Source organism: Parus major, chromosome Z (genome assembly GCF_001522545.3).
Source record: "Parus major isolate Abel chromosome Z, Parus_major1.1, whole genome shotgun sequence".
Lineage (NCBI taxonomy): Eukaryota > Metazoa > Chordata > Aves > Passeriformes > Paridae > Parus > Parus major.
The window spans coordinates 64769703-64795352 of NC_031799.1; the positions used below are offsets into that span (position 1 = coordinate 64769703).

The 25650-nt window shown below is 38.9% G+C and overlaps 1 protein-coding gene and 1 long non-coding RNA gene across 14 annotated transcripts in view; one reads left to right on the forward strand and one right to left on the reverse strand.

Annotated features, from left to right (window-relative positions):
- The window catches only part of PAM (peptidylglycine alpha-amidating monooxygenase), a 132441-nt gene that overhangs the window by 27049 nt on the left and 79742 nt on the right, over positions 1-25650 (reverse strand). For all 13 annotated transcript variants that reach the window (XM_015652381.1, XM_015652380.1, XM_015652387.1 and 10 more), the window contains exons 8-15: positions 25585-25633; positions 25055-25122; positions 23392-23472; positions 23210-23286; positions 22817-22920; positions 19900-20087; positions 19177-19248; positions 18861-18932 (exon numbers count right to left, since the gene is read on the reverse strand). In XM_015652381.1, the coding sequence (XP_015507867.1) occupies positions 18861-18932; positions 19177-19248; positions 19900-20087; positions 22817-22920; positions 23210-23286; positions 23392-23472; positions 25055-25122; positions 25585-25633 (711 nt within the window). The remainder of the gene's footprint in view (positions 1-18860; positions 18933-19176; positions 19249-19899; positions 20088-22816; positions 22921-23209; positions 23287-23391; positions 23473-25054; positions 25123-25584; positions 25634-25650) is intronic.
- On the forward strand, positions 1241-8081 carry LOC107215972. The gene is made up of 3 exons (XR_004500547.1): positions 1241-1653; positions 4302-4368; positions 6823-8081. It is a non-coding gene; the product is annotated as an uncharacterized LOC107215972 (long non-coding RNA).

Consider the following 25650-nt stretch of genomic DNA (forward strand, 5'->3'; position numbering starts at 1 on the left):
AGGTTGTCCTGTTAGAGCTTCCATTAAGCAGGAGTTTTGTAACCACAGAGTTAAAAATATTTAGAAACAGTCTGAATGTCTGGAAAAAGGCGTGCATCAGAGAACAGAAGTGGTCAGAAGTACAGCTGCCCTGCAACGATGAGCCTCTCCTTAAGTGAATGTGTTTGAGAAAATGAATGTGGAATCTCCACACACAAAGTTCAAAAAACACCCATGAAGTCTACATACATGACCAGTATCTCCATACTTCTGGCACAAACACTAGGCTGGAGTCTCCTGTCAATGTCCTGGCATTTTGAAAGAAGTCAGAATATTTAAAAGGCACATGAAAGTGAAAAATTTAAGTTTCCTGATTACCTAATGTCTGCAACCCCACCCTAAATTCCACACACTGAATGTGCATCTAGCTTTTTTTCAGTTTTGCTTGTAATGTCCAGGCAGATTCCATTAATTTGTAAGCAGTCTAATTTTAAGAAATAGTTCAGAATTTGCTAGAGATAACTAGCAAAGAGCAGAGTCCCGCTGATTCTGAGTAAAAGCTGCTCTGTGCAACGCAATATCCAGCAAAACTCGAGGCACAATCTTGTGTCGCTGCTTTGCAGTTGTCTTGTACCAGCTGGAACAGCTGATGGTGATGTTTGCCTGAAGATACTCAGTAGGAAAGGAACATTGCTTGGTCTTGTATGTGGTGAGACAGCCTGACCTTTAGAATGCCTGAGTATGACTAGACAAAGACATGGGTGAATCAACAACTTGATCTTACTGAAGAAACAAATCTAGCAGTGCAGTCACTGGGAAGCTGCCTGATTAGGTCACTTTCAGAGAAGACACTTGTATTTCTTACATCCAAGCTATCAGCAGTTTCCTCTATGAAAAAGACAATTGGCTACGAACACCTGTGATTTATTCTTTCTGAAAGAACTGATATTTGCCAAGACCAACATCTCAAGAATGAAACAATGCACAAGCATATTCCAGTAAGTTTAAACTTCTTGTCGTGGTTCTACAGTATCAAAACTCTTTTACAGAACAATGTTTTGGTATACAGTCATACAAACAAAATCATAACATTGGCAAATTCATTGCAAAATGTGAGTTGATGTTGTAATGCAGTTAGGAAAAATGGTACGACCCAAAGAATGTACCCCCAAAAATGTAGAATTGTAAGTTTCTTTCCCTTATCTCTTTCTCCCCAGTTCTCCTTATTGGTCGTGAGTGCAACCCACCCTTTTCCGCTGCTTTCAAAAAGGACTTATCTGTACCTCTTCCTCTTTCCCTCCTGCTCCTCACTCCGTAGGATCCCAAGACATAAAGCTGCAACTGCCATCGCAGCTAAGGAAAACAGCCTTGTTTTTAAGTTCTTTTTTTCTAAGCTAAAACTATCTCCTCTGTCTCCCTGGCTGCTTCTGGCCAGATAGTGGTGACAGGGAGCCAGGGGACATAGAAATTATAGCAGGTGGCGCCCGAACTGGGGCTCTGAGAGACCCCCAAAAACTGGCTGGAAACACACGTGTGTTTTGCAAGCCTGGAACGTCAACTACCTTGAAAAGCTAAACAAATATAGCCTACAAGGGAGGAATCAGTAGCCTTCTCAAGCCCAGAGAAAGTCGATTCACAAAGAAGAAGTTATTACTGCTCAACAACGTAGGAGAGGTGAGTCATGCCAGCTGATGGTGGCAGGGAACGTGAAACTGAGGCGGAGCAGATCCCAGGCACGGCCCGCGCAGCAGCATGCATGAGCCAAACCAGGATCAGCTGGGTGCGTGCCCAAGCCAGCAGCTGTGAGAACCACAGGCCGCGCAAACAGCAGAGGTGTCCTCGTGGCTGGCAGGGAACAGCCGGCGGTGGCAGGAGTGGGCAGGGCTGGCGGCAGCAGCGGTGGCGCCGCCCCAAACCGTGCGATCGGGAGCCGCAGGGCAGAGGAGGTGTTCCCTTCCCCGTGAGGCGCAGGGACCGAGCCGTGCGCTCGGCGCGGAGCCAGCCGCAGCACTTGTGTGGGGCAGCCACGCAACGCGGGTGTGCAGCGGCTGCAGGACAGCTGAACTTATCTTACCACAGTGTGTGTGGGGGGGTGGCAAGCTGAGAGAAAAAGTAAAAAAAAAAAGCCTCTGCTTGCTTAGTTGCTTTTGCAGTAAAACAAGATAAAAACGAGTTTTGCAAACACATTTTTAATAACAGAAACGGGATCAAAAATATCTCTACTCCACCCAAATTTAGAATCCAAATTGCAAGAATTTTTTAGCACTATTAAGGTTAAGATCTCTAGAAAAAAGTTAGAAAGCTTTATCTCATGGTTATCTCGTAACATTCCACAGCTTGGTTTGTCAGAAGTAAATTCTATCTCTGCATGGGATCAAATTAGCAACCTTTTAACACTAAAAATAGAAAATTGAGACAAAAATGCTTCAAAATATCTCCCAGTTTTTCTTATAATTCGAAAAGAACTGATTAACAGAGAAAAAGACATAAAAATCCAGCCACTGCAGTTTTCATCAGTATCTCTTATCCCTTTTCCCATACCCTCCGCTCCTCTGCTGAAAAAGATACATGGAACAGATCCAGAAACTCAAGAAATGCACTGTAATAATGCCATTTCTGATCCATATGTCTCATCCAGCCCCCCAGCTCTGATAGCTGTTGCGCAAACTAACAGAGACCCTTCCCTGTACCCCCATACTCCAACTATGAAGTTCCCCTACCCCCACGTGCCTGGGATCCAAGATGGAGTTGGCCATGTGCTAGATACCCATGTGGAGAAACCTCCCTCCTGTCTCCCTGCCCCTTCCCATGACTCTTTCCATCCACCTCACTCGGCCCAGTTCTCTTACTCTTCCCATAACCCCTCCCCTCCCTCCCACATTTCCCTTCCCCCTACAACACTCTGCTCGAGCATGGCATCACCTTGCAATAGGGCCTCCAAACGTTGCAATCTTGCCCTCCTGCCTCTTGTCCCAAGGGGAGGGGGGGAGTGAGAGGAGCGGCCCTGCCCCCGTGGACGGGTGGGGGAAGGAGTGTCCTGGCCGTGCCCCCCGGGGAGGGGAGAAGTGTCCCTGCCCAGCCCCTGCTGGGAGCGGGGCTGAGTATTTTCATGGATCTGGTGGGGAAGCAGGGCCTCCATTGCCCGGTGGGGGTGGGGCCGGACAGGGAAACCCTGGAGATACAGGCTCTGGGGAAGATAAGGATATGCCTACAGCAGCACCTGTGATATTTACCGGTAAAAAAGAACTAATATACAATATCAGCCTTTCTCTTACCATGATATCCGAGAGATATGCAAAATACAACATGAATCTGGCAAAAGTAGTGAAATACTAAAAAGAATGATTAAAGCTACTTTAAAATCTCTGGAGTTAGTTCCTGCTGACCTCAAATACTTCTTCAGGTGCCTCCTAACCCCCACTGAGTTTGATTTTTGGGAAAGTTCGTGGAAAAGGTCATTAAATAACCTCCTACATGAACTCAAACAAAGCATGCAGGATGCAAAAGTTGCAGAAAATAATGAAATTACCTTTGAGCATCTTTGTGCGGAAGGGAGGTGGGCCAAGCCTGAAGACCAGGCGCAGGTTCTAACAAAACCTATTTTAGATAAGATCTGTGATGTAGCAGAAAAGGCTTACAATAAAATACCTACACTTGAAACCCAAGTCAGTTGTGTTAATCAACTTCCATCCGAGAGTTTCTTGCAGTTTGTAGATGGCCTCAGACTGCAGATACAACAGCAAGTACAAGGACCAGCAGTGCAAACAAAATTAATTACAGAAATGGCTCAAAGAAATGCCAACGAGGCCTGCCGTAAAGTGATTTTAAATCTGCCCATCCATCCTCCACCCACCACAGCAGATATGATCCAAGCAGATATGTGCCAAGAAAGCAGAGCTGTACAGTGCACATGACAAGAAACCAGGACTATTCAACCCAAAGACTGTAGCAGCATTAACACCAGGAATGAACAAGCCACAGATGTCACCAGAACAGCTGCAGCACGTCATTTGCTTCCAGTGCAAGAGGCCACGACATTTTGCAAGGAACTGTCCTCAAAACCAGCAACAAGGGAAACACCAGAAAGAAGCTGTAACCAATCAACAAAAAAAACTGAAGTCAAAGCACTTTTCTGTCGAGTGCAAGGACACAAATATGACACACCTGAAACAAGAAAAATACTCTATTTTAATGGGAAAAGGGGAGGAAGGGGAAAGGGGTGAGAGACTGCAGAAACATAATTGTGGGGAACACATGCCTAGTAAGATCTGGCAACCACAAAAGCGATTCAGACTTGCAACTGTGAAATACTTTTGTTTCAGATCTAATTGTTGGAAGTCATTGAAGTGGACTTGCAGGACGATTCACAAGACCTGGCTGGACTGGATAGTAGGTATTTTGTTATTAGAGACACAGCACACACACCAATAGAGATTGAGGTGGCTCCCATGACAATTAAGGGTGACCTAACACACCTCACTCTCTTGGCAAGATGTCCTCAATCACCCTTCTATGTAGCCAAAGGGCAGATGGTAGCCCAAGTGATCCCTGTTCCAACAGAAGTCCCAGTAGATGACAAAGCACCAGGAGTCTACTGGGCAGAAATAGTGGGTGAAGACAAACTCATTATGGGGTGTAACCTGACACACAAACCAGAACATCTCCATGTAGAAGGGTTAATTGACACTGGGGCAGATGTGACTATCAGACCTGAAAAAGTGTGGCCTTCACATTGGGAACTGCAATCCATGGCAGGCAAAATACAGGGTGTTGGAGGGGTGAAACCAGCAAAAATCTCTAAAGCTATTGCTCAGATTGAAGGCCTGGAGGGTAGATTGGCTAGTGTCTGTCTGTTTGTCATTGATTACATATGCCCTCTGTGGGGAAGAGACATCATGTCCCAGTGGGGAGTGAAATTTACAATTCCAGAGACCCGCCAGGATTTTTAGAAGAGGCCACTGTAGAGTGTCCTACCCAAAAGCTAACTTGGCTTGATGATAATCCAATCTGGGTGAATCAGTGGCCTCTCAGCAAACAGAAACTCAGGGCCCTAGAAAAATTGGTGGAAGAAGAATTGGCCAAGGGACACACAGTAGAAACAACCAGCCCTTGGAATTCCCCAATATTTGTAACAAAAAAGCCAGGGAAAGATAAGTGCCGCTTCCTTCATGATTTGAGAGAAATTAAAAAAAAATAAAATAGAGGACATGGAGTCTCTTCAACCAGGTATGCCATCCCCGACTATGTTACCACAAAATTGGCTATTAGCAGTGCTAAAGAATGTTTTTTCCAAATTCCCCTGCTGTAGCAGTAGGGCCTGGTGGCACGGAAGATTTCGGGATGTAACAGAAAGTTAGTAACCCCCCTTATCTTTGGTGTATGGTAATGACTTCTGCAATTAGCCAATAGCACCTAGCTGTGATGAAAGCAGATGGGAGTAACACAGTGACCCTAGGTTATAAAAGGTCAAATTCTCCAGCAATAAATGCCATTTTTTGCCATCCATCACATTGATGTATTGTGGGTAATGGTCCGAGTGGCCAAGGGGAGCCACCGTGCTGTTCACTGAACCAGGGTGTCTGCCTTGCTTGAAAGGCTTCACCCTGCACCCGGAAGATGCACCACACTTTGCCTTTTCCATTCCCACAGTTAACCACGAAGCCCCAATGAAATGGTACCACTGGACAGTATTACCTCAGGAGACGAAAGCAAGCCCCTTCATCTGCCAGTGGTATGTGGGGTCATTGCTGTCCCCAGTATGTGCTGAAAAAAGAGATGCCATCATTTTGCACTACATGGATGATGTGTTAGTGTGCTGTCCCAATAACAACATGCTGCAAGATACCCTTGACCTAGTGGTTAAAGTTTTAACCTCTGCTGGATTCCAATTGCAGGAAGACAAGGTTCAAATGATGCCACCTTGGAAATACCTAGGCCTGGAGATCACTAAATGGACTGTTGTTCCAAAGAATCTTGAAATCATTAGCAATCCTAAAACTCTTAGCAGATCTCCATTCACTGTGTGGATCACTGAACTGGGTCAAACCCTGGCTAGGTCTCACTAATGAAGACCTGAGCCCCCTGCTCAAATTATTGAAAAGGGATAGAGAGAGTTGCTGTCTCCCAGGGAGCTGACTCCAGAAGCAAAAACTGCAATTGAAAAAGAACAAAAGGCCTTGACAGAAAGACAGACACATTGTTTCAATCTGGAGCTGGCTTTCAAATTTATTGTCCTGGGGAAATTACCACATCTACATGGGTTAATATTCCAGTGGGCCAAGGGGCAGAGAGATGCACTCTTAATCATAGAGTGGGTCTTCCTCTCCCATCAAAGACCCAAAACTATCACCAAGCCACAAGAGCTGATGGCTCAGCTGATCCAAAAAGCCATTAGTAAGGCTGTGGGAACTGGCAGGTTGTGACTTTATGTGTATTCACCTTCTGGTCAGACTCTCTGGAGAAGGCAAAAACTCCCCTGAGAGACTGACCAAAGAGATGTTTGAGCATCTGCTGCAGAGCAATGCTAACCTCCAGTTTGCTCTGGACAGCTACAGTGGACAAATATCGGTCCATGCACCATCACACAAATTGTTTCATGAGGAATTCCACCTCATTCCTTGTGAGAAAAGGAGCCGAAGGCCACTCAAAGCTCTTACAGTGTTCATTGATGCATCTGGAACCTCTCACAAGTCGGTGATGACTTGGAGAAATCCACAGACTCAGCTTTGGGAAGCTGATGTTGAGTTTGTAGTAGTGTCCTGGGTTGATTATGATGTTAAGTTGTATCCCCATTCGTCCACCTAACCCAGACACAGGTTTTGTATTCTTAAAATTTCATCTTAGAGTAAAAGTAAGTGGAAAAGAAGCACCGAGTCTGTTACCAGAGACTTGCTTCCCCCCGCATCCCAAGAGGAGGTTTTGACTACAGCACAGACAGACAACAAGACACAGATCACCTTGGCTTTCCAACTAGCCGGAGCAGAGAGGTCTTCCTGGACTGTTTTCTTTCCCTTTCCTTGGAACGGATCGAACCTGCTTTGGACTGGGGACTCGGGGGAGCAGTGGGAGCTTGCACCCGTGGACTACCGGGAGCCCAGCCTGGGCAGCGGCATTTTCCAGCACCAGAGGGACTGATAACAGAGCGAACACCCACAGGAAAGAGATCCTCTGAATTTTGTCACCTTTTCACAGTGGCGAAAGGTTTTGTAATTTGATATTGTTCATTCTTGTGCTGGATAGTGCTGTGCCTGTGAAATAAACAGGTTTTTTCCACTTCTCCCAGAGAAATCTCTTCCCAAACAGGTTGTGGGGTGGGAGAAAGGGGCCATGTGGGTTTGCTTCCCGGGGGAGGCCCCTTGGAGGTTTTCTCCCAAATTTGCCCTAAACCAGGACAAGAAGGATCACCCCAGGTAGAAGAACTGGCTATGGCCGTAAGAGCCTTTGAGAAGTTTTCAGAACCAATTAATTTAGTTACTGACTCAGCCTACGTAGCAGGAGTGGTGTCAAGAGCAGAGCAGGCAGTTCTCAAGGACATTGAGAATGAACATCTCTTCAGATTGCGTTCAAAACTGATTTATTTGGTTTCAACTCAAGAGCATCCTTTCTATGTGATGCACATAAGATTGCATACCCATTTGCCAGGTGAAATCGCTGAGGGGAACTGGAAGGCCGATTCCCTTGCTGCCCCAGCTGAAAAGGAACGTCTCCCAGATGTGTTCCAACAGGCCAAGCTGAATCATCAGCAATACCATCAAAATGTGCCAGGACTGATTCGTCAGTTCCAGCTGACACAGGATCAGGCTAAAGCCATTGTGGCTACCTGTCCCAATTGCCAGCTCCAGGCAGAGCCATCATTAGGCATCGGGGTTAATCCCCGAGGCCTTAAGAGCTGTGAGGTGTGGCAGACAGATATCATTCACATTCCCAGTTTTGGTCATCTTAAGTATGTACATGTGAGCATTGATACATACTCAGGTGCAGTGTATGCCTCTGCTCATGCAGGAGAAAAATATGTACATGCCAAACAACACTTAGTACAGGCCTTTGCAGTGCTGGGGATCACTAAGGAAATTAAAATAGATAATAGCCCAGCATATAAATCCAAGGAGTTCCTGGAATTTTTCCAGCAGTGGGGTGTGGGCCATAAAACTGGTATTCCCCACTCCCCCACAGGTCAGGCTGTGATCGAGCATACCCACCAGACACTCAAACAAGTCCTAGGCAGGCAAAGCAGTGGGACAGTGTGGATGTCTTCACAACAAAAGCTTTGCAAAGCTATGTTTACCATCAATTTCCCGAACTGTTCATTTCAAAACATGAATCCTCCAGTGACTCGGCACTTTAACAGTGGTGATCAGTTTAAATTGTCACAGCATCCACCGGTTTTAATCAGGGACCCTGAAACTTGGCAAACCAAGGGCTCCTATGAACTTGTCACCTGGGGGCGTGGCTACACGTGTCTATCCACCCCTACAGGCCCCCGATGGATTCCTCCAAAATGGGTAAAGCCTTTTGTTCCCAAAAACCCAGCCCCAGCAGAAGAAGAAGAGAGACAAGTGGCAGTTGCTTCCAAAAGAAGACGCTGCCAGGAAAAACAAAATGAAACCTTCCTAACCTCTGGTTACTCTCTGACCTGCACACATTGAATGTGAATGTGCTTTAAAAATATTTGTTTCTTTTCCTTTAGAAAAGACCTACCTCACACTCAAACCCATGATGAGCCTTACCTCAGCTGTCCTTCTGCTCGCTCTGAGCAGCCTGGCAGCTGCCTGGATTGTCCCTCAGCCACGACAGAACATCTGGATGACCCTGGCACACACTTCAACAAGACAATATCTGCCTGTCCACTGCAGCAGCAAAAGACCCTATGTCTACCCGTCTGGTAGGAATTCCCCTGCAGGCTGAAGATTTTACAGCCAGCTTTAGTGATCCCAAGTTTAATACAATTCCTAAAGCAAACAATGACCAACCACATGAAAACAGTAAATGGCAAGCTGTATCAGTGAAAAATCCTATAGAAAAGTGGTTACCAGTACTGCCCAGAGCCAATAAAGAGCCCCAAGAATTAGAGCTATTAGGTTCCTCACATGCACCCTTTTGTCTTCACTTCATTTACAATTCACTGCCAGACACAAAACTATACAATCACATAATCCAGTATTGAAAAGAATACAAAGCAAAACAATGGTGTGGCGTGCTAAGTCAGGTCTTAGCGGACAATCCTTGCCATTCACATCCAAGAATCCTCCCTAAAGGTATATTTCTAATATGTGGAGATAAAGCATGGGCAGAGGTCCCATCTCACCTTCGAGGAGGGCCTTGTACTTTTGTTAGGCTGTCCCTGTTTGCACCCAACCAAACCCAAATTATTAGATGGACTCGGAAAGATAATTCAACTCATGAAATCCACAAAAGAAGCAATGATATTTTAGATTCAAATTGTGATTTGGATATATTTCATTGGGCAAAATCAAAAAGGATTGCTGCATCCATATTTCTTCCATGGGTTACAGCTGCCAAGGCACTAGATGAATTAGGACAGATTGAGTGCTGGGTGATTAAATGGGCCAACTTAAAATCACCTGTCGTCAGCTCCCACCTCGAAGATGAAGAAATTACCAGACAGGCCACATTCCAAAATCAGACTGCCATCAATTTCCTTCTGCTGCTGCTGCATGTACACGAATGCCAGGAATTTGAAGGACTTTGCTGCCTAAACCTGTCCTCAAAAGCTCCCAACGTCTACAGAGCCCTCCGAGAGATGAAGAACTTGATCGGACAAGTGAAGCAAGAAGCCAAGGACTGGTTAGTGAGCTGTTCAAAGGCTGGGGACTCACGGGATGGTGGACCTCGATAATCAAAACAATCTTGTTGGTTTTTGTTGTTCTGTTTCTAATTGTGCTAGCGTTCGGAGTTGTCCGTTGTTTAGTTTTAAAAGCTCTCAAAAAATTAGTCTCTACTACCTCAGAGATCAACCACATAGAACTAGAGGACTGGAAGCAACTTAACTGGCCTGCCAATCACGAGTGGTGGACAAATTCGTGACCTGTACCAAAATAATCTCATAACCCTTTAAAAATTTTATGTAATAAGAAAGGGTGAGATGTTGTAATGCATTTAAGAAAAATGGTATGACCTAAAGAATGTACCCCCAGAAATGCAGAATTTTAAGAACCAGTTCTCTTTACTGGTTCTGTGAGTGTAACCCACCCTTTTCCCCTGCCTTCAGAAAGAAGGGCTTATCTGTACCTCTTCCTCTTTCCCTCTTGCTCCCCAACACCGTAGGATCCCAAGAAATAAAGCTGCAACTTCCAGCTCACCTAAGTGAAAGAGCCTCCTTTTTAGATTCGTCTTTGCTAAGCTAAAACTATCTCCTCTGTCTCCCTGGCTGCTGTTGGCCGGATAGTGGTGACAGGGAGGCAGGGGACATAGAAATTATAGCAAGTTGACCTTCATTTGACTTAATAAAAGGTCAGATTAAGGTTGATAAAGCAGTTTACATGTTCTTTGTCATGTGGTTTAGTTTTAGGTAGTCCTGTGAGGAGCAGGGAGTGGTCTTAAAAATTCTTAAGGGTTTCTTCTAGATATTCTATGATTCTATTTCTAAAACCACTCCTATTTTTCCAGCACTAGAGCCCAATTTCCCCAATTTGCAGTGAGCAATCGCTGTCTGTGGTCCTTCAGCAGCACACCATGGTGCTGTCCAAAGCACTAATTTCCAGTTTACGTGAAGTATCTAGCCATGGTACTGCAGGATCAAGCTAGACAGACCTGAAGTTCAGCAATGGTAAGCCTGTCCAGAGAGCCTGGATGTGTACCTGTTAAGATACACAGGTGAAATCTCATTTTACTACATTTTAGAAAAAAAAAGACAAGGCACCCTGGTGGTGTCTGAGAATTTTCATGTCCCATATCTGTATTTTTTTAATAATATTTGTACAGTTTCACTGTGATGGTTCAGAGAGTCTGAACCTGTCTGACTAGTCTGTCACTGGCATTTGACACTTCATGCTCTTCCTTCCAAACTCATGCCTTGGACCTATCATAACAGGACCAAACATAGATGACTTTGAGCTTCCCAATTATCTCTGAATAAAATGGGGTGCATTCTGAGACTGTGTGTTTCTGTCTTAGCATGATGTGCTTCTGTTTAATGGGTTCATCTGGCAAAAGTGGTCAGGAGTTCTGCCTCCTTCCTAAATACTGAAGTCATGGTCAAATGATATGGGTCAAACTTTGATTTACTTTATGACATACATAAGATAAATTGATGGGAGAAAAGAATGGAATGACATTACGTAAGTGAACAAAATCTAATGTCTGCTTCAAGCAATATATAACAGTGTTTGACATAATAGGCCAAAAACCTTTAAAAACATCTTCTAGTCTGCTATTACTTCTCATGCAATTCATGATTTAATCTGTTGCTTTGATGAAAGCATTGGAAAGATTCCTGAGAACCAAAAGGTATTAAGTAAGGCTGTTTTCTTTTAGAAGGGATTTGAAGGGCTGGGAGGCACAGATATGAAGAAAAGAGTTAAGCTGCTCTAGGGCTTCTTGGCCACCCTCACTGCCCTACAGTAATGTGCACTTACAACATAGGCAAACTGACATATTTTTGAAGATCCAGGAACTGCATTTGCTCTCAATGCAATTCTAAGCCACTTACAGAGCTAAAAAAAAAAAAAAAAGAATGGAAGAAAGGTAATAAATAAATAAATAAGTAAAATTATCTTTAATTCTATGTTTGCATGTCCCTAAGAAGGGCTTTCACTACTGCCACAAGGTAAATGCATTTTGGTTTCCAATCACCCTTTCTTTTTCTGTCAAAGTATTTTAATGTAGAAATGTTTTGAGAATGCATAGTTTTTTAAAAATCATTAGGTTATAGGAGTTTCTAAATGGGAAAGTGTGAAAGCTAAGTTAAAATATGAAGGAAAATGAAAAATGTTCACTGAATATTACATTTTTCAAATGTGTTCCTCGTCAACAAATCAAAACCTGATAGTCAAAACTAAAGCTGCTTACAGCTACCTAACTGCCCTGCTCTTTTCTTTCCTTCCCGACCAGTAATAATTTCCTGAAAAGAACCATTCATTTTATTACAATAAAATATATTTACTAGCTATTTCTAGATGACTAGCAACAAAGACAATGGTTTTACTACACAGCACTTCACTGTGCTCATTTAGATATACTACAGACATTTGAATTCCAGCATAGGGTACACCAGTTCCACCTCAAATTTCTAATTTGTACAGTATATACTTTGAAATACAATTAGTCTCACAAAATTACATAAGTGAGACTGTTTATTACAGAGGAGTTCTACTATCTTCAGTTTATTCTTTTAAGCATCATTATGCTTTATTTTAAAAAAGAGACAGCAAAACTATAAAAAAGGAAAACATTTTGCCAATAATAACAACAATAATAGTAATTTCGGTTTGTTTTAGGTTTGTGATGTAACTTAATTTCTCTGAACTCCACTGTACTAATATAATGTACTATACTTATGATTTCTTCAGACACACTAATGATAATAAAAGCATTTTTGTAGCTGTTTATTGATAAACAGCTTTTTAGGAAACACACAGGAAATGTCCCTCTGTAATTTGAAGAGCCAGAGAACATAAATCAAGGGCTAGGCAGTGAAGACCAAAATATTCAATTTAAAATGGCTTCTTTCGATGCTTGTTATACTCTCTTCTTGCTTAGATATGCAACTTACACCAAATGTCTTTTTTTTATTTTTTTTAATTTTTTTTTGTTTGTTTAGATCTGATATTCCTTTTCTACTGTCCTGAAGATGCCTTTTTAATGACAATGAATAACCTTATCATAACCAAATCAAAGGTTCATCTTTTATTTAGAATTTCAAGCAGGATCATTCAGTGTTGACAGAGCAAGCAAAACCCCTGCTATTCTGAACCTCCCTATTTATAATTTCCTAGCAGTATATATCACTCTTAGTACCTCTTTCAGTAGCATTTTCTTCCAAGGTTTAATTCAGTCACTTTTTTTTGTACTCTCTTTAAGAGACCCCACACAATCTGAGCCCTAAACATGTTGCCAAGGTCTGAAAACATCATAAGATTTTCTTGAACCTCTGGCCTTAATCTGAAAATATCTCAAACACTTCATTCTACACTTCCCACATCAATACTGTAACACAAATTTGTCTTTTGCTTCAAGTCTCTCCTAAGGATTTTTCAACACCTACCAAATCAAACTCCTCTCTTTTCTTACAGTCATATACAAACTAGCAAGGGTAGATTATAAAAAATTTATTTCAGAATGAAATGTAACCCATGCTGGCATAAAAATACATCATCTTATTGGTTGATGCTGCTTCCACAGCTTTGCCATGTAACATTATCACAACAACACACTATTAAAAAACTAAAGACCTGACTTCACGTTGATTCAACTTAACTTTCAACACTTGTCTCACAATATACTGCAGGCCTCCCTTCACATTTCCCTCTTATTTTTTTTTTTCCCCTTAAGGAAACAAAAGAGAGATGGCCAGTGAGCTGTATCGCCTTTTTTCACTTCAACCAATCAGAGATTTCTATCCCAGATGCAAAAAGACCTCATTCAATGTATTTTCCTTGTAACAAATTTTCCTTAGAAATGCAGAACTTTACAGAAAATACGCAACTCAACACAAGACATTTTAGTTTCCCAACTCACAGATTCAGCTACCACCTAGCAAAATATTTCCAGCTGTCTAACAAATAAATACCTTGTGCAAAATACTTATCACTGTGTGTGCATGTGTGAGTGTGCACTCATATGCAAGTATACTCTACAACTGAAAATAATTAAAAGGTGGGGTATGCATCCAACAGGAGATTTCTGTAACTTTTATTCAGACCCAATTTTGTACAAAAGTATGATGTTAAACTTTCTTACAAAGAAATTTCCTCCAACACTCAATGAGCCATTACAATTTATGTATATTTAAGCTTATTCAAAGATTCCCTTTCCAAGAACTCCTGAAAAAAATATTTTAATTGGACAGAAAGATTTCTCCTAGCATTTTTATTCCATAAGCTCTGTTTCTGAAACACATGCTTGCATTAAAGTACTTCAGCCTGTACTGTGAAATTAAGGTCCACATTTACTGTTAATTTGCTAGACAAACAGAATGGTCATTTATTTTGCATATCCATCTAGAAGCATCTCAGAGTGTGAATTTGCAGGGTACTTTGTATCATATTCTACACCTTACATTCAAGCCACATTTCCAGGTTGTTTCAGCAGGAGCTGTGCACATGCAGACTTAACTTCAGTTCTTTGCTTTCTATATCCTCAAATACTGGGAAAACAGATCTCGACTTCAGACTACCCAGCTACCTAGAACCAGCCACTCTGCAACTCTCGTTAAGAGTCTAGAGAAAAATACATTGCAATCAGAGAGCATCAAATTGCCTCAGACTACAGAGCCATATTGCTTTCTTTCTGTTGTGTACTATTTCTCTCACTACACAGTTTAATCTCTAAAACAACAAGGTAGATGTGCAAAGATGCGTTTTCTGTGCAACCTATCTCACCACTAGGACAGTAATTGTAATGGCTGCAAATGCAAAGTGCAGCTTTATAGAAGCTTACATCTGAATGCTGGACTGAAATTGCAGTATTACTTTAAACGTAAGAGGTTTAATGGGATTTCTGTTAACACATTCAGCTGTGAAAAAGGGACCTCACATGACTCTATCTAGGACATTGCAAAAGAAAGATCTTATGTTCCTTTATACTGTACTTTCTCATTTGAATTCCCGTAATAATCTAGTCTCATGGCAACAAAGAAATAGTGAGAGATAAGGGAGAAAAGATCCCACTGTATGCCTAGTACCAACACCAGTGCTGAGAGCAACTGCAACTTTGACTCAGAGTCCATCATCAGAAGCAAAATATGTATTACTTTTTTGGTACTAACGCCTAAATTCTCTAAGCCAGACAGAAGTAAAAATGTACTTTTGTAAGTGTCATGGCAAATGTAATACCAGAACGACAGTGAAAATCTCACCTCTTTTCTCTCCAATATATGTGTATGTGACATACATATGTGTACACATATGCCCTTCTAAAACAAAACCTAAAATCTAATTTTTGGTTTATATGCTTCTAGTGAATTTTCAGGTCAAGCCAACCTTGAATTTTACTTTAAATAATTTAAACATAATTCTATTTAATTATGTTTAATACATGAAATATATACTATAATAATATAAATATAACCAAATAATTCTATTAATTTTAGTAGTAAAAATTTTGCCCCTTCTGCTTCAGTTTATGTTTATACCTAATATACAAAAAATGAGATATCAAATCATGAGCCAATCAAAACATTAAATATTGGACATCTGATTAACCATCACCTCTCTTAGGCTTTCCTTGTTCTTAAGAAACTACTCCTGTCACTGTTTATATGCACAAGTTTCTAAAGCTTTCAGGTAGACCATCAGCAAACTTTCTCAGTAGTAAAGGATGCTTTCACTGCTTGCATACCAAAACAAACCTGAACTACACTACACTCTACTATGCCACAGGAAATTGATGAACAAGCAGAATGAAACACATTTAGGTATTTTTTCAACAAGTAAAGACATATGGCAGAGACCATGAATGCTAAAAAATAAATTAGTTTTGCTCTACTGTATCTATTGAGTACAATTAATCAAACTTCTATTGATGAACAAAAAATAAGCATACATATTATTTGTTTTAGTAGGGACTTGATGCTTCAGCAGTAACAGGAAACTTTCCAATATACCAAATGTCTAAATCATTTGCATTTCCTACAATAATTAGCTTCCTATAGACAGTTATCTTCACTGCAGTTTCAGAAACTATATGAGGTCAGCTTCATTAAGATAAGTACAGTTAAATTTTGACATAGCAGGGATTTGGCTTTGTCTTCATGCAGAGTGCTGGTTCACTTTGTGATGGTTACTGCTTATTTCTATATCTTTTTCATTGTTTATTAATATGCCTCTGATGAGCAAAGATGATGAAATTGAAAATGTAGTGCAAAAGCAATGATAAAACCTGGATGTATCAATAAAATAAAAATCCTGTGGATGACAGGAGGTACTTCTGCCCAGGCAAACATGATATACACAATATTTTTAGGCAGATACTTTCATATGGCAGACTCTTTTGTTTTCCCTTTTGAGGCAAATCCTTAGACTGAAGGGTACTGACATAAAAATTGTCTCTTTGACCATATCTCTAACCTTCAGGTTACTAAGTAGCTCTAATGCCTTTTCTCTGGTTCTAGAATTACAAGCCAAACACAGTTAAGGGATAAAAGGGTTATCTGGGTATTTATAAGAATCAACAATTCATCAAGGTGAAATATACTGAAATGAACATACATGGTATATTGAATTTTTAATTTTACAGACTTTGTAGATTAGTATATTTGACACAGATTCCTTAATGAGAAGTTTAAATGAATGACATGACATTTCCTTGTTTTAAAGTATTTTTCCTTGGATGGGGGTTGACTGTAGTTTATAAAGTATGTTCTAAAGAGAGATTTGGTTTCTCAAGACAGTGTAAGGCTTTTTGGCCCCCTGCTGTGAGACTTTAGGATTTTTGGGGTTTTTACCTAGCAGAATATCAGGACTATACCAAGATATCAGGCTTAGAGAGCAAGTATGTATGCTAAGAATACTGAGAATACATAAAAGGTATATAAAAAGGAAAGGCAAAAAAATCATCATGGCATCACCTCAATGGCAGCACAACAATTTAACAGTTATTTCAGTGTTTATTGAGGTAACACTGAAATAACAGTGTTTATTTCAGTTGCCTGAAACTAAGGAGGGGGAAATAAGCTGCTAAAACATAATAAATCACAGAGAAAGAAACCCATGCAGGATAAAACACAGAGTTATTGGAAAATTGTTGATGTGCTTTCTTCAGAGTAAATCAAAGGCTTAATTTATTGTTGCTCAGCAGCAACAGAACTAATCAAAGATTCAGTTCTGGTGTCTCTGTGCTTTGTAGATAAGGTTATCATACATAATATGTCATGCCAGACCATAAAGGGAAAGACTTATGTCTTTTACCTCTGTGAAAGGATGTATTTGTATAATGAACCCAGTGGGTGTAGGGTCCACTGCCCCCTCCCTCCAAACTGTAGAATTTTCCTGTCATTAAGGTCTTGTTCAAATTTGGTTCCTACTGGCTAACTCACTAAAGTTACTTGAGGAGATGGATGAATTTGCAACACCATTGCTTAAAACTGATTTGCCCTACAAAACTGGACTTTGATTTTTATGTAATTTTTACAGGCACATTTTGCAGACCATTTTCAGCTCCCGGTTTCCCCAGTGTATCTGGGGAGCACTTACAGTACTAAAACCTACTTTATAAGCCAGCCACCCCACTTTCCCTCTTTGGAGACAAAAATAAAACCAAATCTGAACTGGTTTTTCCTGTTGTTTTGCTTACTCAGACATAATTCAACTGAAGTTAGAGCTGTATCAATATAAAATTGAAGAGAGGCTCCTGTAAATGATGGGAGAATTTATCTTAATCTAATAACTAAGAATATGAAATTGAATTCACAGCAACTACTGTGTTTTGGTATTTCACATCATGAACCCAAGTAATTTCAAGCAAACAAAACAATTCTGTGTGTTTCCATAGAAACAGGTTAGATGAGGACCTATATTAGACAGTGCTCTCAGCAAACCAGACAGCATTGCATACATTTCAAAGGCAAATGAATAAGATTTTAACAGGAGGACCTTTTTCAATACTTTTTTTCAAACACTAATGAATTCAATAAAACATACACATAACAAGAACCTTGATCAAATGCTAACACATTTAGTGGTAACATAAGGGTAAAACAGATTGCCAGCATGAATTTTGATGTAAATTTTTAAGCAGATAGGTCATTCTGCTCTGAAACAGGATTAAAAATTTTGAATTGTTTTTCTTTCTTAAAAAATACATCTTGAATTGACTAAGATAAACATCAGATATGCCACTGCAAATATTGTTTCTAACAGTTCAAAGTTCTTTCACTCAAGACAGTTTCACACTCTAGAAGCTAGTTTTATCAAAAATTCTATATGCTGGCCAATCTTTGCTCTTCTTAAAGGCAAAAGGAAATTTAATTTAATCCTTGAACCTCAACATTGTTCAATACAAAGTGTATGGATCTGTAGCTGATAAGGTTTACCCCTCAGTATAAAGAAAATCCTGATACTGAAGCAATTTTTATTTAACAGTATAGAACTCAAAAGAACTTCAGAGTCTAAGGTATTTCTGAAACATAAATAATATTCTAAGTATTTCTATAGTCTTTATAGCAGTCATAGCTGTTTTCCTTGAGCTAAGTACGACACACATTTCAATGTGAGTTGTAATGCACTCATGCACATATACACAAATATAGTGAAAATAATAGTGTTAAACAGCTGCACTCAGTCTCAATTCAACATTTGCATGTACAGCAAATACTGAATCATAAGAACATTATTCCCTAATACACACATAATAATACAAACTGAGAAATCAAAGAAGAGTCAATAGGAAAGAGTTACATACAGAGTACATGCACATACATATAAATCACAACCTTTGTTAGCATATCAAACAAAGAACAGGAAAGCATTATAAGATTAAAATGCGCTAATAAATTTTACCTACAAGGCTAGAGATCAGTGGTAAACTAATTCTTTTTATTATTTCTTATATAACATGCAACCCTATTAGCTTTACAGGACATTGCAAAATTGCATCAATTAAACAGATTAAAAACTTCATAATTCATTAAAAAAATCAGGATATAATTTATCAGTATTTTACATTAATAAGTCCTTTACCTGACATAGAAACAAACAAGTACATACCCTGATCCAAAATCTCTGCCTGTTCTTTTTTGGCCTGCTGCAGCAAATAACTTGCATCATTATCCTTGGTTTCTGAAAAATTGATTTAGGATATGATGTTAGCTTTTACATGGGAACAGAATTGGTTACCTCCCTGCTAGGGAAAAATGCCCTTCAGAAATGAACATTTGGCATTTTTATATATAAACAGTAGTTGTATCAAACAATACAGCACTAAAACAACTGGAGTAAAAAAAAAATAAGATTTGCCATAGAAGATAGAAGTAGGAATAAACATAGAAATAATAAATGTACATAGAAATAAGCAAGTGCATACCCTGATCCAAAATCTCTTCCTCTTCTTTTCTGGCCTGCTGCAGCAAAGAACTTGCATCACTATTCTTGGTTTCTGAAAAATGGGTTAAGGTACAATGTTAACCTTTGCATGTGAAGGGAATTACCTCCCTATGGAGGAAAAAATGCCCTTCTGAAATGAATACTTGATATTTTTATCACAGTAGTCATACCACACAATGCAACAATTAAAAAGTGAAATAAAAAAACTACAAGTTGTACTTGCTACACAGACACATCAGTCAGACAACCTCTGGATAATACTGTTGCTGCAATTTATGTGGCTACAACTGTTCAATGTAAAAATTTGATTCCTCCTATAACATGGCAGTGGGTTCTAGAAAACTAGGGCAACGTTATAATTCAGACTTGTGGGAAATAGACAGAAGATAAAGTAAACATTAAGAAACTGTAAATATAAAGTTTGGCATAGAAAAAGAAGCAGTCTTTAGGGCATACAGGTCACACAGCTGTAAAAATATGTTGGAAATCGGAAGACAACATGAGAAGGAAACAGAAAAAAGACTATGGCAGACATCTTAACAAAATCAACAGCAGAATCCCATGATGTTTTAATTAGCAACTTGAATTTTATGCAGAACTGCATTACCTCTTTGTGAAAATTTTGCTTACCAACACAACACAGAGAAATACACCAGTGAGCATTAAGATGGCATGAATAAAACGGATTACAAGTGTTTTTCACCTTCATGATGTCCATGCATCATCTTCAGCACATCAGACTTGACAGGAATAGGAATATTTGCCTCCTGCGGAATATTTCTGAACATTTCAGGGTTTGCATTCTGTGTGCAGGTCATATATGAGACAGCATGCTTGGCTTCCATATAGTACATAATGTAAAAGTTGCACATTTCATCATTGGCAGTACCCCTACACAGAAAAGACATGATTCTTAGAAAATAATAAGCTGAGTAGCTGTTATTTAATTCATACAACTTGTTTAACGGGATACTAAAACACTGCAATCAAATGTTTAGATACCCCAAACTAAAACATGTAATACCTGCATTGCAGTGAGTATCAGAAATTTCTTTTGGTTTATACTGGAGAAAAGCAGTGTGCACAAAATCCCCACGTATCTCAGAAATTTCTAGCAATTTGCTTTTGATTTTACAGAAAATTGCACCATCTATTTAAACTGCTCTTCCTTCTCATTCCTCCAGTATACTCCACACAGTTGCATTGTGTTATCAACTGTGCACAAGTGCTGATTAAATATGACACAGCTGTATCATTCATCACTATTCACTTTTCTAAAAAAAGAATATTACATTGAACAAATGTAATCTGAAATTGTTGCAAATAACATACATGTTTAATTTCAGCAACTATTTTTATGACAAATCTTCCCCTTTTCCTCATCAAGTGCATTCATTTATTGTCCAATCACACTGATTCTAATAATGCAAAACTTATTTTCATTACATATTAAGATACTGTAAGTATCTCTTAAAGAGAACACAGCACTGTCATCTTGAGAATAACTTGTCAGTAAGCTTCTGTAACAAAAACATGAGTGCAAGGGGGATGATAAAACACTAGAAAAATTAATCTCTTCAATAAATGTTGTGCATGCACTTGAAAGAGAAGTGGCTCTTCTGTACTGCTACATAATCCTGTCTTCAACAGAAAAAACAGCTGGCACAAGTAAGTGGTATTTTTCTGAAAAATACTACTTCGTGAAGCAGAGTATATAAGGCCTCTTTAAAACTGTGGTCTGTTTCTTCCTCTGCCATATAGTATCTTTTGTTTAGACCTACAATCCTGACAATGAATAAGCTAGGACTTTTTAACAGAAGTTCATAAAATATAGGGGTTTACACCAAGATTTTTTAATTAGCTTTCACAACTAAACAATGAGCCTACACTCATTAAAAAAATACAGAGGTGGTCTATTAGCTGCTCACAAAAGACATCAGTGCTGACTTTTCCAGCAGCATTCTGCAGCATTCATTTATTCACCATAGCAACAATAATAGCACAAGCCAGAAAGGAGAAAGGGAAACATGGGAGAAGAGACTGTTGCAAAAGAGGAATTGGTTATTTTTCCATGCATTGGAAGTTTGGCATCCCTTGGAGACTAAAAAAATGAGACTCTGACTGGGCAAGCTCTGCTTAAGCTTTTAGAAAGCATTAACTTCACTGTTGGACCTCCAATATCCATCACTGTAATTGCTTCCTCCTTAAAACTCCAGTAGAAAGCAGGATGTAGAAATTGCACAAACTGTGGTTCACCTGACATGCTACTGTGTCTAAGCATTTGTTGTGGTTTAATTTCAGGTGGCAGTTAAGTGCTGCTCACTGCCCCCGCTTCTGCCCTCCCCAGAGTGGGACAAAGCAAACCTTATGGCAAAATATATTAATATTAAATATTAATAAAAACTATTAATAACAAAAATAATAATGAGAATAGTAATAAACAATATGGAATTATTAATACAATAACCTTCATATATTATAGTGCAAACAATAAAAAAATTAAACAATTAAATAATAATTATAATAATAACAATTACTGTAATGAAAAGGACAGAGAGTTTCCCCACTGAAAGTATATTACTACATTGAAAGGAAATACCATAATATTCCTAAGATTGTTTCTTAAACTGTAAGAATTATTCAACAAACAGGAACTACTTTGGGGAAAGTCACAGAAACATGACAGAAACTTTTTGTACTTGTGAAAAAATGTCAGCAGTTAAATCAAGTTTTTGTAAAAACCTCTTCTCAACTCATTTTTTCCAACTGTTACACATGAGACTCTTAATTGTCCACTGCAAGGTGATAAATCCATGCTGATTTCTTAACTCTCCACTGAGATGCAAACCTAGGGTGCTTAATGCAAAACAATTTCTTTCCTTGGAATGCTTCAGCACACACTCCCAGAATGGAGAGATTTTCAAAGATTACCTTTGTTTCTCTACATATGCATTAAATTACAGATCAAAGAACCACAGCCAGTTAAGACTGTATTAATATTATATGTATTTTCACAGCTGTATTTGCCCACTTGATCTTACAGGGCTGTGTCTGTTACCTGCAGTCAATTAGCATCAGTGACTAACACAGTTCAGATTTTCCTATTTTTTATTATTAACAATTGCTGGTTTGATTGTTTTTCATAAAAGCCTGAAAAAAGGTAATTGCAGTATCAGTTCACATTTTTCAAGGCTAGGTTTTGCAGCAGGTAATAATATCAGAGTTTTATTAGCTTCTCTAAATTTTCTTTCAGAATTGTGAAACTATATTATTTCACTATAAGCAGTTAATAATGTCACCTGATTAAAAAATATATTTTCTAGAATTGATTTTCTGAATCCTTCTCTAAGAAAAGATCAGTCCAACACCTGAGTAAGTTGTTTGGCAGCATAGCTTCACTTCAAAAGTGTTCTGAACACTTGAGCAAAGTGAATATTCAAGTAACATCAATGAACATAGTGTGGAGTTAAAATCTGAAGTAGACAGCATAAGAAAACATTCTGGCAGAAACTGTTTCTTAGAATTACCTTGGAAGAAGACATAGAACAAAAATATTTCTACATATAACCAATACCCTGGAAAAAACAAGCTCAGAAATGGAGCAAATAGATAAAATTTACCCGATGTGTGTCTCTGTAGTTCTCCCTTCCCCACTGAACACACATCTGGCTGCTAGGATGTCATCATAGCTAATGTCTACCGGGTATTTCACAGGGTAGAATGCCTGAAAGAGAGGATGATTAACTGCCATCAGTGAAAGTGCTTCATATTCTCTGTGTCAATAGACACTGATGAGAAGGACAGTGCTAAATATCTGAAACAACTTTTGCATCATAATCTAATTGTGATAATATCTGGCAATATTCACTTCCACTTCACAGGAGCACAACAGCACATAACCAGTGGAAATTTCATGATGCAAATCTGTGGACATGTGATTTCTAATTCAGCTTCTCAGTTTGAAACAAATATAATTAAAATTTACATTCAGAACTAAGAAGAACCTAACCAACCTGTGGTAGTTGCGGACTCTGTCTACCAATCAATGTCCACTGACCATTTCTCACTCTGTATCCACTCACTACTTTACCTACAAGAATATCAATAAACATGAGAAGTTAGATATACTTTAAAAAATACGTTACAGAGTCAACTTTCTTCTGTTAAGTATTTGATATTCCTATGTTACTCTTACCTAGTCTGTGTGTGTGAACTCTATAGGCAAAAAGGTGCATTGGAGACCTTTTGTAATGGCAGGCAATGTCTGCATCAACCACTGTGAAAATATGACAGCAGTAAGCAATGACAAACAGATCATTTATCAAACAGAGAAAAGTTGAATTACTGTACTTCATTTGGCATGGTTTACAAAAAGCATACCTACACTGGACAACAGATGATTTCAAAAGATAATACGTAATATCTTGTACTTCTGCAGTGTCCATCTCAAGACACTGCAAAGAAAAACTAATATATACTGCAGGTTACTTGAAAATTACATACATATAAATTCTTTCTGGCTGAAAGCCAGAAGAACTTCTTCCAGTGTACACTACTGCTATTTAACAAAATAAAGTAATAGATTTACATACAGACTATGTTGAGCGTTGCTTAAAATAAACATAGCTATGGTAAATGTATACTCAGGGGAAAATTAGAATAAATGGATATATTTCTAAACTGATACAATTTACAATGAAGTCTTGATTATAAAGGCACAGACCTAATTTAGGATTAGACAAGAGACTTTGTCAGAGAAGTGCTGCACAATGTTTACAGGGCAGTACTTGTGTTAGGTGCAGTAACAGTACGTAAGGGAGAGCCTACAAAAAAATCCCAATGCCTTTCTGAGAGCTATCGCCACATTTCCTGCTTTACACATTTCATGCTCCACTTGAGCTGTAAATTTGACTGAACATGAGAAGGCAGTTATCAGGAATTACAGAACTGTTTGTTTGCCCTTTTCACTCACCCTTCCAGTTGAAAAATTAAATTCCTACACTGATCAAACATTATTTTGGGTAGTGGGGGATTCATTTGATGTTCTCATATTGGAGAGCGAAGTATTTTTAATTTCAATTAAAATTTAAAAATGTTTCAAGTTGCTGAATTCACTAAACAGCTGGAGTCAGCTGAGTATTTGATCGCCTCATCATATTTAGTCAGCTAACTGTGAATGGGACAAATGGTGCTCTTGGTTATACCCTTAAAAATTTTGGTATAGCAGAGTATAGTCACTGTCAAACTTCCTTAAAACAGAACATCCCATGCACTACTGAAGAAAGGATTTTAGGAGTTTCCAAGCTGAGTTTCAGATAAAATCCAGGATTCTGAATAGAAACAGTTCAGAAACTTTCTATTACGATTATTTTTATTTCAGGATTTTGACCTTTTAGCCAACTAGGAACACAGGAATAAAATTCTTAAATAGCGGATCCTTACTGGTAGAAATTAATTTTTTAAAACTGAAGTCGTTGTAGAATCACAAATATCACGAATGACAAATGAAGGAGAAGAAGAGTCCAAAACAGTTTATGGCTTTTTAGAGGAGAGAGGAGGAATTAGAAAAGAGGTAGGGCCTTTTTTTGTAAAATATTAGATTAAAATAAATTAAGAAATACTCATTGTTATTTGTACTCATGTTTATACAGCACTGATTGCCTTCACTGATGTAGTCATAGGGAAATAGGATACAATCTTAAAAATATCTATTTTTTCCCTCACTTGTTCAATCAATCAAATAATTACTTTGTCCATCTACATATCAGCAAGCCTCCATCAAATTTTCCTTCACAACAAGCAACAGTATTAGATCAGATGCTGAAATCATATAGTCACTTTGTAAAATGTTGACTCACCTTTCCTGCCAGGTGGTATGACCGTGTTCACAGACATCATAAGATACATTCCCGCAATCAAGGGCTGCCTGCAATGGAAAACCCAAGCTCTGGTAAACAAGTCCTCTGTAAAACACAATATATCAAGTAATTGATAGGCAATGCCATTTGATACTACTAATTTCTAAGCATTGGATTACATCTGAAACAGGTCTTCTGGAAAAGAAGCTGTTTCATAGAAGTTCCCCTTCCTTGTCTTTTTTGCTACCATTTCTCAAGCATTTTCTGCAAAGTATGTGAAATAGGACAAAGCTATCATCTGCATAATTGCTGTTCTTATCCCAGATTTCTAAATATGAAGCTCTTAAACTGGATTAACCCAGTACTCATAGCACAGCTGTGTCAAGTTTCTTAGCAGAAATTAATTCTTTTGCCAACAGATGACACAAGTTCAAAATTCTTAATGTATTTTTACTTCACGTGTTTTCAAAATAATCCACAATTTCTATTCCAATGGAAAAAGAATGGTAAGCAATTCTAAAAATACTCACTTTTGATGTGTCAGATGTAAAGTTACACCAGAGCAGTCCTTGTGTTTATCTGTACAAATTGTGAAA